The sequence below is a fragment of the Carassius auratus genome, chromosome 26 (assembly GCF_003368295.1).
Source record: "Carassius auratus strain Wakin chromosome 26, ASM336829v1, whole genome shotgun sequence".
In the NCBI taxonomy this organism is placed as follows: domain Eukaryota; kingdom Metazoa; phylum Chordata; class Actinopteri; order Cypriniformes; family Cyprinidae; genus Carassius; species Carassius auratus.
This window is the reverse complement of record NC_039268.1, coordinates 15765282-15780014: the sequence shown is the minus strand read 5'-3', so window position 1 is coordinate 15780014 and position 14733 is coordinate 15765282. Positions and strand designations below refer to the sequence as shown.

Below are 14733 nucleotides of genomic sequence, written 5' to 3'. Positions count from 1 at the left end.
TTTACAGGACTGATAAATACAGGAGTTTGGCTGAAAATTAAGTTGCTTTGGATAAAAGTGTCTGCCAAATTTCCTCTATATGTTCAGTATTTTGTTCAATGAAATTACAGTCAGACATTGTTTGACTCAAGAGGATGCAAGGGGATTGACTCAAGGGGTGCACTCAGAATTGAATTTATTTTAACTAAAAATGACAAGTAAATAGTAAATAAAAACAAATAAATTAATGACAATCAATAGCACAAACAAAAACAATAAAAAGATACAAATTAAATTAACAGTACTTATTCTTTTCAGTTTGGTTTTACTATAATCTGTTCAACTGTAGTAAAAAAAAACAAAAATAAACAATGGATAGTCTTCACTGTATAATGAAAGGCAGCTGCAGGTTTATTTAGGCTGCTGTCTCTTCAAGATCTCATACAGTATATTCTCTATGCTTACTTTTTTAAATAATTTAATTATTAAAAGTAAAAATACTTCTTCAATTATCAAAAAAAAAAATAATCATCCATCCTAATACGAGGTGACATCTGATTTCTTAAAGTGACTTACAGGGGTACGTTTTACCTTTGTAATGGTATCATTTCCATATATGGCAAACTCAAAATGTATATTTAAAACAATATAATAGTAAGTAGAATAAGACAAATAAGTTACCAATAATATGAAATTAGTATTAATAATATATATATATATATATATATATATATATATATATATATATATATATATATATATATATATATATATATCAATCACCTTTATTTATATAGTGCTTTAAACAAAATACATTGCGTCAAAGCACTGAACAACATTCATTTGGAAAACAGTGTCTCAATAATGCAAAATGATAGTTAAAGGCAGTTCATCATTGAATTCAGTTATGTCATATCTGTTCAGTTTAAATAGTGTCCGTGCATTTATTTGCAATCAAGTCAATGATATCGCAGTAGAGCAAGTGACTCCAACTAACCAAGCCAGAGGCGACAGCGGCAAGGAACCGAAACTCCATCGGTGACAGAATGGAGAAAAAACCTTGGGAGAAACCAGGCTCAGTTGGGGGGCCAGTTCTCCTCTGACCAGATGTATATATATATATATATATATATATATATATATATATATATATACGTACATTTTCAGTTTAATGAGGCTCAGAGGTGGCATGAGTGTGATTAAATTCACACATTCATGTGGAGATTAATGTTTTACATATAACATTTTGAATTCAGAAATATTAAATTGTTTAAATAACTGAAATTATACTCTAAAAATTTAACTAAATCTGCCAGCAGGTTGCGGCAACTCAATGATTTTTATCATTGAACATTGATTTGTTCGAATGGCTGATTCATTTAGGAAGGAAGCAAGTCTTTATGAATGGGTAACCATGAATAACTGACTGACCAGATTCATTCAAAAACACACTTTCACTGAATGAATGAAACTCGGCTATGTTTGCTTTAATAGATGTGAAGCGGCTGAGCTGTTACTATATTTGAAACTCTTGAAGAAACCGAGAAAATTCTTACAATTTATTTGAACTGTTGTATTAAATCAGTATCACATTTGTAAACTGCCTTAATATTATCTGTGGGCACAGAGAAAACAAGAGCATGCGACGTGAGTTCTCAAGACTCAAAAGCACTAGGGTTCTATCCTGTCCTGCTGTGCCCCTCATTTCTGGTTAGCACTTCACCACCCTGCCAAAGGTAAGTCACTTCAAAAACTGCCTTTCAAAAATGCCTATATATATATATATATATATATATATATATATATATATATATATATATATATATATATATATATATATATATATATATATATATATATAAAATAAACTCACACAAAGAAACATGATTATGAGCATTATGAATTTTTATTAAATTTAATGTCAAAATGTATTTAATGCTGGAACTCTGTAAATGCTAGTTGACAAAAAAAAAAATGTTTTGAAAAAGTGTCCCATCAACAGATACAAAGACAGATTGCATGTACAAAGTACTTTTGGTTAAATTTAGTAGTTTCTCTCCATCATATAATTGAAACCACAAGTGTTTCACTAGTGAAACTGGTGGAAATTTGCAGAAAAGTTTACCACTTCAAAAATTATACACAATTTTTTTTTTAACTTACAATTGTTTACTCTGCACTGACACAATTTAACCAGTTTTCCTCGTCCAAATAAAGAAAATAACTGAAAATTAAAATGATTGTTCTGAACATTACCTTCAAACAAAGAGGGTACAAAACTTGAGCTGCTATGAAAATGGGAGACTGTAGTCTTTCAGGCATCAGCCGTGACTGAGAGGTGATGATGCTCTCTCCTCCATTCTTTGGAAGCTTAAACATACAAAGGTTCTTCTTGATGTCAAAACGATCCATAAACTCATTCAAATTAAAATAGTTTTCATCATGCATAAGGTATAAATCATGAATAACCGAAAAAAGAGACTTTAATTAACCAAGCAATGTCCCAGAACCTTGTGAATCTGAAAAAGTGGGTTTCTTTATGCAGTAATAAGACAAATTTGAAGATAAACATGCAATAATTACTACTAATAAAATAAAAAAAACAATAGAAGTGTCTCCATTCGCTTCATAAAATATTGTATTTTGGCCCAACAGTTTGATTAAACACTTCATTTGGGTAGCACAATTTAATACATTAGTTTACGTGCTCCATATTTTATGAATTCAATTGTAAAGAAAAGCAAAACATTGATTGACCACTGTGAACACTAACAAGTGAACCCTTGTGAACAACAACAACAAAAAAAAAAACAACTTAAGCTGAAAAAAGCAACGTTAATCCCTCAAACCAAACTGTATTTCATGGCCATCTGAAGCTGCTGATTTCCCCACTTTTTTTCTTCCGCTGCAGCACTTATACTGCATACAATCGAACATAAATTCACAAACAAAATGAAACAATCCTGTAATAGAGGAGAGTACAGCATTTCTCAGTTGTCACTCTTCTACACAATGATATTGTTTCTGAGGCTGAATATTTCTGTGTACTCCGAGGATGAGCAATGAAGACAGTGAGGACAGATTCCCAGGGAAGTGCAGGAGATCCCAGGCTGCTCATCATCAGGGCCTGCCGGAGCTCTGACCAAATCTTCTAGCTTTTCACGATGCCTCCGTCGCCCTCACTCACAAAGCGCTTACGCCCCCTATTGGCCACAAGGAACATGTTACAACGCTAGTGTTTACAGGAACAGAACTACCATTATGTAGCAGATGGTAACAAAACATCACAATCATATTCTCCAGTCTTTACATATGGCGGAACATCGGTTAACAAGGAAGATACAAGTCTCTGACCTGGTTGGACAGGAATCTCTCAGCTGCTTAGTGATCACTGCCTCTTGGTAACAAAGGTCCACAAAGGTTTCCATAATGGAGTGCGCATGAGGCACATCCAGGTTGATCTCCGGCAGCTCGTCATATACACGCTGGAAGCCCTGTGTGAAACATGCAAACTCAATAATCCTCTCACAAACAGCGTCACTGTTCAAAAAAACGTTGCCAACCATGTCATAGCAATTATATATTCAATCTGGTCAAATTATGTATTGAATTATGTGGAAATCAATAACTGATTTGAAAGCCGTTGTTATAAACAGAAAGCTTTAAAGCCAGTTCATTAAAATTATGGAAATGAATGAATTAATTAAGTGAACGAACAATACTTCCTCACTACAGGGTTGCCCTTTTGTTTCTGTTCACAATCACAAAAATAATGGCTTTTAGATTGTCCTCTGCAGGGTTCCAACCTGCGAACTTTCAATTACCAAGTCAAGTTGTATGTCAATAGACTTCTGAATACAAGTATGGTTCAAAGATGATGGTGATGACTGGAAAAACTACCTTTGTAGTGATCTGGTGAAAAGATACTAGAAAAGATATTAGATATAAATCTCCATCCACTATCACTTTTTGTGTTTCATACAAATTTTGATGTCAGTGGGTGTAACCCCCATTATACTAATATTACAGAGCCATCTGTTTGTTAATAATTAAAACATAAATAACAACAACAACAACAATCATTTAAGCCTGCATTAAATGGAAATTTTCTAAATGCATTTCAATGCAAACAATTTGTCCATGCATGGGTATCACTCTTCAGCTTTCTTAAAATAGACTTTTATAAATAAAAAAATTGCATTCAGATCTGCCTCCATCCAGTCAACAACCAATTAACTGAATCAAGTCACTGCCTTAGATCTTTTATTTAGATGTCCTTCAAAACACTGAAAAAAAATGATTTGTCTTTATGTCTGTTATGTTGCAACCTTAGAATCACCATAGCACATAAGAAAATAAATAAAAGTTAGTACTAACCCTGTTCATTTGGTCCAGAGTGATTAGGCCAGTTTGCCAGAATGCCTTGAGAAGTTTGACCATCATTTGTAAGGCTGTTTCACCTGTAGACTCCAGTGCCATAAACACAGCCTACATCAACAACAAACAGATGAGAGAAACAAGGAAAATGACAGGAAGAGGAATAAGGAAAAGCAAGTCCTTGTGCAACGTGACAATGCACTTTATTATCAAAGAAAATGTTGAAAATGTGCTGGTACAACAAGAGACCTTAACTAGGGTAAAGGAAAGTGCATATTACCGCACTAGTTTCTGTAATGGGCAAAACCAAGAAGCAATGTTTGTGATACTGATATTTCCAAGTCAGTAGACTTGATGGTAAAACACCATTTTATAAAAGAAACAGTGAAAATCTTCATGACATAACTAGTGAACATGCTATTCACACTTCAAACTTTATACCTCATAGACCAGTTCATGATGAAAGTGTGGCACTTCTAGATCTCGCAGACAGTGCTCAGCCTCAGAGAGCTCACCTGACACCAGGTACTCCTTTAGCAATAGGTTCATCTGTAAAACAAACAGCAACATAATTTATGGACAGGAAATAAGTGGCATGTTCCGAAATGAGAAAATGGGTTACTATTGTACCAACCCAATTTTTTGGGCAGAATATATATATATATATATATATATATATATATATATATATATATATATATATATATATATATATATATATATATATATATATAGTTATGACTGACTTTATAATAGTTTCTACTTGGAGAAACGAGTTGATGAATTAATAAACACCTTTGCATGAAAATGTAGAAAAAATTATATATATATATATATTTCTTTATTTCTTTATTCCACACCCATTCACAATAATGAATGGATCGGTCTACAGTAGTAGTAGACATATGCAGTCAGCAGGCGGTTGGTTTAAGGTTGTTGTTTTTTGGCATCTTCATGTGGTCCTGTTTGGTATTGCAACTGTACTTTTTTAAAATGTATAGGCTCTTTGCTCTAGCACTGTACACATACTATAAAATTCAGGTTTTTTTTCTTTCATATATTCTTATATGGGCTCCTTTGGTGTCCTTTTGGAGTTTCTAAGTGTCATTTTTTGGAAAGACATCTAAATTTATCTTACAGAAAACAGATTTTTGAGAATCACCCTATAATCTTTTTGTTTACTTTGCTTGACAAAGCAAATAATGACAAAAACATTTGAAACAAGATAAATCGTCTGTTTAATTTCAAGTTAAAGTGTGCAATTAATCAAAGAAAAAGGGTGTGATTAAGGGTGTATTAACAAGCATTTGCAGTATTAACAAGCAGTCCTTACAGCCATTAAAATTACTGATTAAAGCTGAATATGTATTACTTATTACTATTACTTATAATTTTTTGAATATTTACACTATGTTTTGAAAGTAATTAGTTAAAAAAAGAGGATGCAAGTAATAATACAGAGATACCTCACCTCCTTGATGAGATGTTTGACAGGCCTCTGGCCGCCACCTACTCCCCACACATTATCAAGCCGCATGATTTTTCTTTTCATGGAGAGAAGAACTGATGCTCTGTCCAGTGCAGCTCTAATATTGAACAGGGGAATAGCATGAAAGCCAGGGTAAGGCAGCAAGTCAGAAGCAGATAATGCAGGAAAAAATACATGCAGCTCATTTTGTCTGATTTCACATGTCAAACAAAAGGAACTGCATATTCAATCTAGAACCCCATGTAGGGTGGGAAATTACCCTAACTGCTTCTACACTTTTTTTTTTTTTTTTTTTTTAGACATAAGGATTTTATTTTGAATATGTAAAAATAGTATGACATAACCTACTAAAGTGAATGGCAAACATTATTCCACTTGTTACGTCTGTGGTCCTTCCAGGAAAGACGAAATGCTACTTTTACAAACATGCACCATTGGAACAAAGCAAAAGCATTGACCAATCACAGACAGTTCACCATAGCTACTGACAGACAAGGCCAAATTACCTGCCACTGCATTGACAACTGGCTAGTGGCAGGTGGTAAATTCCCGCCACAATTCCCATTATGATCCAGAATGCAAATCACATTGTGACTCCCTCTATTTAAATAATATTGGTCTTCAAACTTCAAACTAATTCTAATTCAGAATCTAAACCAAAAACTGCTGGTGAATATCCAAGCAAATAAGCCAATATAAGACTGCCAAAGTAACATCAAGCTCACCTGGCATGGTCACAATCTACTTTGCCTTTGTAACAGTCAAGGAAACTCATCGGTAAAGCGTGGTCAGCAATGGCTCGTGCAATAAATTGGCCAAGCATCTGAGGAAAGGAAAGGAACCAGGTAATATAAGGAATGTATTTCATATTAAAATATAATATATATATGCTTTAATTCCATTTAAAAGACTATTTTTATGGTCTATTGTGTTCCCCAGTCTGGCATATTTGGAAGAACATGAGGGTGAATAAATAATGTTTACTCTTGGGTCAACTGTTCCTTTAATTACATGCTGTCCCGTTTCATTAAATTTCTTACATTGTGGACTTTACAGTATAATTGGGTTTACAACCTGTGGGGCCTCCGGTGTATCCAGGATGAGGTCTGGCAGCTCTTTAAGCATTTTGTCAAATGCACGTGACATGTCCTTCTCAGAAAGCACCTTCCCAGACAAGTCAGAGAGGAGACGAGATGTGAGCTCTCTGTGGCTGGCCTTGCCCTCCAGAGAAAGAGACACAGCCAGAGAGGAGAACTCATATTTGTGATGCCCCAAGTTCAGCTCTTTGAGCAGCATCTATCAGACAAAGGAGGAAATAGGAAACTGTGGAATTGTGGAAACTGTGGAAACTGTGTATTCAATGCTTCCTTTCTAATGAGTATTTAAAATACTGTATAATACACCAATTGTGATATAATGATGCAGTAATATAGGGGTTTAAAACCTTTTTTGACTTCAGTGCCCCCTTATAAATTTCAGGATTCCAGACATTTAAATATATCTGAATGTTCTTCAGGAATCTGGCTTCCTTTAATCTATTAACTTTTCATTTATTTTGTATTTTTTTTTTTCCCGGATTTGTCACAATTTCTAAATGATAAATTATTTTAGAGCTTGGCATAACCATAAAATTAAGTTACAAAAACACTGTCCATGGAATTTTATTAATTTACATAACTTTTCCCTCTCTAGAAATCCCACCTTAAATTAGGCTTCCTCATATATCTTAGTTGTCCAAGCTAGTGTGAACCCTGGATCTTCAAAGGAGAAGAAAATGTACTTTGTGAACTAAAAATAGAAATTAACTTGATTTAAAATTACTTGTTTAAGCTTATTTTAATGCTTTTAAATGCCCCCTAGTATGCTCCAGTTTTCTGTTTGAGAACCACTATTCTAAGAGTAAACAATTAATAGGTATGGAATGTTTAACACACATTGTAGCCAACATTTTCTCCTCTACATTACACTGAAACAAAGGTTCTGTTAATTGGTATCTGGCTTTGTGATGAACTACAGCTCACCTCCACTTCTTTGGTGTCTCCATGCTCAAAGTATTCCTGCACAATGGGGTTGATGGTCTTCTCGAGTTCTCTCTCGTCCAGCTCTGGTACTACTGTGGCATATACGGTGTCTCCCTGAAATACAAAAAAACAAAAAAAAAAACTCACACTAGAAAATACACCTTTATTGTAAATAAGGGGCAAAATAAATAAGGAAACAACAAGTATATACTACAATAAAAATAACACATTGCTTTCATCATGCATCTGGCCTCACAGAGCTTTCAAGGAAACAAGACAATGCTACAGGCAATTGCTTTTTAATTTGTGCACTGATTAACATCACTGCGATATTCAAACAGCATGCTTGCCAGAATTACTTTTAGCTCACATCCCAGTCAGCTCTGCTGAAACACTGATTATTTCTAATGGACATCTCTTTAAGAAATAATTCACTCTACTTTATTTACTTACACTCATGCCAGTCCAAACATCACACCTCATTAGTGGTTGTGTCATTGTCATAATGCAAGAATCTGTGATATTTAATGCTACTGACACGTTGCTATATTTGATCTGGGACATATACATACATACATATATATATATATATATAAAAACAGGAGCCTCAAATCATTTTTCCTGCATTTTAGTCAAACTTCTTGCAAGTTCACTAAAATCTCACTTAAGGAGTCCTATTATGGTTTCTCACTTATATTGCTGTTGGATCATAATAAAGATGTGCAACGTTACAATCCTCTCATTTATAAACATTCTCAGAGTCTGAATCAGGCTTAAAAATCATGAAGAATGACATGAGGGGGAGGAAATGTTGACAACTTTCATTTCTAAATAAACCTCCAGTCCTAATTGTGTTAACTGGCATTGTTGATAACAATGTTTAAACAATTGTTTAAAAACATTTTTGTATTATAAAAAATATTTGCACGATATTTGCAAGAGTTCTGATGCCTGTAGACAAATATTTTTTATAACCCATACATACTATATCTACCATTAAGTGAGGTATACTAGTATTCTTCATGTAACCTGTAAAACTGAAATGTAGCCATACACTTACTTGTGAAGATTCATCGTAGTTGGGGTCCTTAGCATCAGGTTCCTCCACCTCATATACCATACCCGCTGCTCCCCACACACCTTTACCACCTGCTCCACCTATACATAAGAGCAATCAGTTTAAAACACTAGCTGAAAGCCAAGTGCGGAAAGTAGACAGACCTTGAACAATAAACATTTATCCAATAGACACCACAATATAAATGGTGCCGGTTATATCGCTTATCTTATTTTTCGCTTAACTTAAAAACTAAGAATTACAGAACAAGAAAAATCAAGAATTATGTAATAAACAAAAATAACCACATCTTGATGATATAACTTGAGTTACCATTAAAATTAGGCACTTGGGAAAAACAATTCATTTTTCACAATCTGACCTTTTTTCGGCAGTCCCCGACCTTTTCCAGTCCGTGACTTTCTGTCATTTACAGCGTTTTTGCCCTTGGGGCTGTGTGGATCGGTAGAAAGCTCTCCTGAAAGGGAATCAGAGATTGATTCCCGGTTGGAATCCCGGGATGATGACTTGCGCAGGCGCCGCTTAGCCTTAGCTTTCAGTCTGGCCTCGTGCAGGGCCTTCTCCTGAGGGGTCCAGTTCCCGTTCACCTCCAACTCATTCAGATCTTCACTGCCATAAGACTCATCCTCCTCACCCTTCCCTTGCTCAAGTGAGAACACGCCTGTACAAGACAGACCGAATGGACAACTATTTAGATAAATGGCCAAGCATACGTTACCAGCTAAACACCGTAGACATCTGATTTCTTCTCTGCATTTCACAGTATTTTAGTTTCTTTTTTCATGTAGCTTACATTTTGAACTTGCAATTTCTACAATAAATACGGTTACATTTACCAGGGTTTCTGAAGGTTTTATGTTTGTTTGTTTGCTTCTTTCGCTCCAATCCAGTAAATATGGCTATATTCCTGGTGAGAACCAGTTAATCCATACACAAGTTGATCCATACACAAGGCTTGTCTTTACACACAAGTCCTGGGACAATTTAGATTGTTCAATAAACCTGTTCTGCATGCCTCTGGGCTCTGGAAGGAAACCCAAGCAAACACAGGGAGAACATGCAAAGGCCTCTGTCCTGCGGTTTTTATAAGAGCATATTGAAGACATAATAAACTCTGCTCGCAACCACTAGAATATGGAAAGAACCAAATTTTTTTACTGTACCGTCTCACAACATGGTCAAACTAAATCTAAAAAAAAAACACATTATCTTTCTCAGGATTTTTGTCTTGTTTTCCAGGGCAAATGTAAAGATGCATTTATTGGAAAAGCAAAATGACATGTCTTCTGGAAATTTCTCAAAATGAAGTTACTTTATGATTAAACCCAGGGAAAATATTTGCTAATGCACATTCCCTTTAAATTGAATTTTCATACCCCATTTACAGATATGTATTCTTGTCTTAAGCACACATTCACTTAATTTTGTAACTTCATGCCTTCATTTTGTATCTTGATTTAAGATGGTTTGCTTGTATATTTGAATTGGGAAACAAGAACAAACACTAAAGATGGTATTATATCTTTCTTTCCTTTGCAGTGAAAGCAACATTCAGTGCCATAATTTTGTGAATTTCAGATTTTCTACTCCGCTTTAAGACATTTTTAAAGACCCGTAGAAACCCTGCTCATGACAAATTGCTCAAAATTCCTCATTTATTAAGTTGCTTCACATAAAAAATGTGCATAGTAAAAGAACAAATGAGAAATAAGAAATTAAATATTAAATATACAAATAAGGCTTATGAAAAATACAAGCCCAACAATTTTCCATTTGCAATTTACATTTTTATGTCAAAAGGTAAGTTCAGACATCACGTAGCAGGCATACCACTTTAACTAAACATTTACAAAACCTGTACAGAACAAATATTATTATTTCAAATTGCATCATAAATGATTGGAACATTTAGTTATGGAGAAATATTTGTCTTTCCAGCACACCTGGTAAGATTTCACATTCACATCAGATAAACCTTGAAAAAGAATCCCCTAAAATAATAATAAAATACATGAATAAAAACTATAATAATAATATAAATAACATAAAAAAGTGACGAGTCCACTTTTAACTCAAATCAAAAAATAATCTCAATCAATCTACTCAGTTTTAAAGAGACAGGCTCCAAAACAACAATGCGCACAGGTTTCTAACAATGTTAGAATGTAAACCCCAAAATTGTATCTCTGTTTTCACAAGATTACAGAAGGATAACTAAAGGCAGTAGCACAGAAGGCAGAAAAGCTGACGTTGCTCATTTCTGGTGCTAGAGCTGGTGCTCTTGCCAAGCCTTTCTACATATAGCAGTGTACAGTGCGCATGGGCGGGGTGTGGGGTGACACGTTCACAGGAGAAAGTAGGAGTAGGAGTGGACTACATGGTAATAAATACCCTCTTCCTAAATACTACTTATAATCAGACGAGAAACCACATTTTAGTTACTACAGTGTTTAAATCTGTATAAGTGCCAAGAACAGCAACACAAAATACACAGCAAAGCAGAAATATTGCAGAAATATCCACTAAAAGTTATCCTCTGGAGCTCTGTAGTACCCATTGCTGGTTTCTTTTTGTTTTGAGTACTAAGTAAGTGGGACACCAGGAGGTGTGGTGGGTGTGTTTAACAAATGGTTTAACTGTCAAGAAGGAGAATTTGCTGTGATAAAAGTAAAAGTCTTATCTGTTTTTGTCAACTATGGGCATATTCACCTCTGACATCTTATGAGGGTGTACACTAAACCCACGTTACAACAACACATTCAGTTTGTAGTGCAAATGTGTCTCGCAAGTCTGTGCATTACACATTATGCACTATGACTACATGAAAAAAAAAACAGGAATCCACAAATAGGAGGTTATTCAGAAGTATGGGGTCAATAAGATCTCATCTGTTTGTGGCACGCTAAATTATAACCTGCCCAAATGCAATCTGAAAAATGTATAAGAAAAGTACATCTTAAGTGTGTTAGACAACTATTTTTTTCCTCCAGTACTGATTGGTACACAATATTTTGCTAGCACTATGCAACATATATACTCACGTTTTATGAGAGGTATTGTTTCACATTTATGTGATTGCAATCACATCTGCAATGACACATCTGATTGCAACTGAAAAAAATTACTTTTACTGCTTGCTGCAAAATTGCAGGGGGGGGGGGCTGCTAAATAATCACAGAAATTGTAGATGCAAAACATCTCAAAATGTATGCAAATAACAAATCTGCTTAACCCTTTAACTGCCCCACCAAGAAAAAAGCATTTGAAATTTTTTTTGTTTTCATTTCTTATCTCCTTATGTCATTAGTTACCACACTCAATGTATTTTTTTTCAACACGTCCCATAATTTTTAAAATATCGGCCTCTACAAAATGGTTGATATGTCACTTTATGGCAAAAGTACCGGAATTCATACACATACTATGGAAATCAGAAAATATGAACTATAATGAATGATCAGAAAGTTATATTTCTCAGCAAATAGTACATTCTGACAGCAGAAAGGATTATCTGAAAACATTAGCTTAGCTTTTCTACGTTTACCATAAAGTGACAAATCAACCATTTGGTTGAGCAGGCAGTTAAAGGGTTAAATTTACATTGACACTCTTTTCTCGGTTGTGTAAATAAATACATCAACCCCAATGAAAAGTGTCATACTAGAATATTTATTTACTTTTTTTTGTTCATTGTAATTTACGCCTGCTATTAATCAAACTAATCAAACTGGATCCAATCCAGAAAAGAGAAGGACAGAATGCCAACATAATCATTAAAATGAGCTCTTGTAGAATAAACGCACTGTTTATTAAACACAAAACAATATAAACACAAAACAGTGACAAGGCAAAAGTTTAAATAGACCAAGTGACAAAACACCCAAATCTGAGTTTTTTTTTTATTATTATTTTTTTAATTGTAAGCCTTCCAAAACGTATTACATTTTAATTTTGAAGCAATTACCTTTGTTTACACATAATACTTTTGAATATAACTACACAAATATTGAAAACAGAATAAATCATGCAGATGATTTAACACGCAGGTCAACTATGATTCATATGATTCAAGTCAGCTATCAGATAAGAGAAATTCCAAGCCAAGTTCTGTGTGCAATCAAAAAACAAGTCTCATGACTGTAAAATTACTGGACCAGGTCAATAAACAAGTCATAAAGGAAGACTGTGGTAGGTACTTTCAATAACAGTAATTTATCATGGATTTCTGTTTGAGTTCCTTTTGCAGCGCAGATTTATTATTTTATATTTGTCTCTTTTTTATGTATATACAATAACAGTCATGTAATATATGTATGTCTGTAACTTAAGGGAAATTGTTTTTGATCTGTATTTTATATTCTTACAATTTTTTCCCATTATCTATAACACTGATCTAGACCTCTGCACTCATGTATTTCTGAAAGGAAATCTACAAAACACTTACTCAAACTCACGTGGAAAGAAAAACATCCGGGTATTTCAGCGAGGGGGCGTAGTGTTAAATATTGAAGCAAATTCTTAACAAAGACATTTAATGTTTTTATTGTTTACAAGATCATATATAAATAGATTTGGTTAGAAAAGAAATGTCACAACTTGCCATTCAATACTGGTTTGTTCTTAAGCCAATCTGGCAGCAATATATGATAATTTGTCATGCTAACGTTAGCTCCTTGCGTTTAACGATCTTTTGGAACTAGAATGTAGAGTTTACATTATGAACGACAGTACATTTAGTAAAATCTACGAAACAATACAGTTTCGGTCACTTTATTTATTCTAATAGAGAAATTAAAATTACTTCCGAAAAAAAAGTTTTGCATTAAAAATTTACTTCGTCTTTATGCTTTCAAAATAACATCCACTGAAATCCTGGTTTTAATGCAGTAATGCACCGTTTATTTTTCCAAGAGTTTATACCACATATGCGATATACAACCCTTCTGCCATTGCACACGGTGGTGGAACATGACTGCAACTAAAGCCTATAGTCTGCAAAAAACGACATGGTAAAAGACCAACTACAATATGCATTAATAAGCTAAATGTAAGCTGAATGCATTAATGAGCAGATTTTTAGGACAACCGGATATTTAATGTTCGTACCATCGTTCTGAGGGCCAGTGGTCCATGCTTCAATCTCGGTCGCCATTATACGTTGTTTACCGTCCACCTAAGCCTGCAGATCACGGAAACAAGTAGTAACCACATCAATATAAAGTGTGCAAAATCAAGCGGTTTACATAAGCAAAAAAAATCCGTAGTATTTAATCTGAAGAGGTAATGTGACCGTTTCAATTTACGTTACGACTTAAATGCATTGAGCTTAGCCTCACCTTAAATTGAAGGCTCGATTGTCACTTAAAATCTAGCAGTAGGATTGCTGGTAATTTTAACAGTCCTTGAGTGAGCAAAATAAGAAGATCCGTCAAAAAATAACTTGTTTAATTATTCAAGTCGAAACGATCTACAATATATATATATATATATATATATATATATTGCATTTGCAGTGCAGCACGCACGTTGCAGAGAAGGAGCAATAACATGGACTGTGTTTTCAACTTGAGACGGCTCATAGCACGTCACACATGCTTTGCGTGAGCCTCATGCATATTAATTATGTCCTTCGTCCAGTAATAATGTGGACCATTCGGCAGTAGACGAATGAGAGACGCTTGTGGGTCATGAATATTAATTAGTCTAAGTGATATGTCAAATGCTTCAGGAAACGTACAAAGCAACGTCAGCATCACCAAATTAATATTTACGAGAGAAGCATTGACCGT

At 34.3% G+C, this 14733-nt stretch overlaps 1 protein-coding gene across 1 annotated transcript; it reads right to left on the bottom strand.

The window, feature by feature from the left end:
- Positions 1–1866: 1866 nt before the first annotated feature.
- On the bottom strand, positions 1867–14502 carry pdcd4a (programmed cell death 4a). The gene is made up of 12 exons (XM_026204441.1): positions 14281–14502; positions 14051–14123; positions 9306–9605; positions 8927–9024; positions 7867–7980; positions 6920–7141; positions 6571–6668; positions 5828–5942; positions 4798–4905; positions 4357–4467; positions 3334–3473; positions 1867–3182 (listed from the first exon to the last, which is right to left on the bottom strand). The coding sequence occupies exons 2-12, from the start codon at positions 14094–14096 to the stop codon at positions 3131–3133; spliced, it is 1404 nt and encodes a 467-aa protein (XP_026060226.1). The 5' UTR covers positions 14097–14123; positions 14281–14502; the 3' UTR covers positions 1867–3130.
- Between the last annotated feature and the right edge of the window lie 231 nt (positions 14503–14733).

Excerpts from the sequence above, each read along its gene's own strand:
- pdcd4a (XM_026204441.1), bottom strand. The coding sequence starts at position 14,096 with ATGGCGACCGAGATTGAAGCATGGACCACTGGCCCTCAGAACGATG. Across the intron at positions 3,474-4,356 it reads CTCTGGACCAAATGAACAGG|GGCTTCCAGCGTGTATATGA; the intron begins GTTAGTACTAAC and ends TGTTTCACACAG. Across the intron at positions 3,183-3,333 it reads AGAGATTCCTGTCCAACCAG|GGGGCGTAAGCGCTTTGTGA; the intron begins GTCAGAGACTTG and ends TGTGGCCAATAG.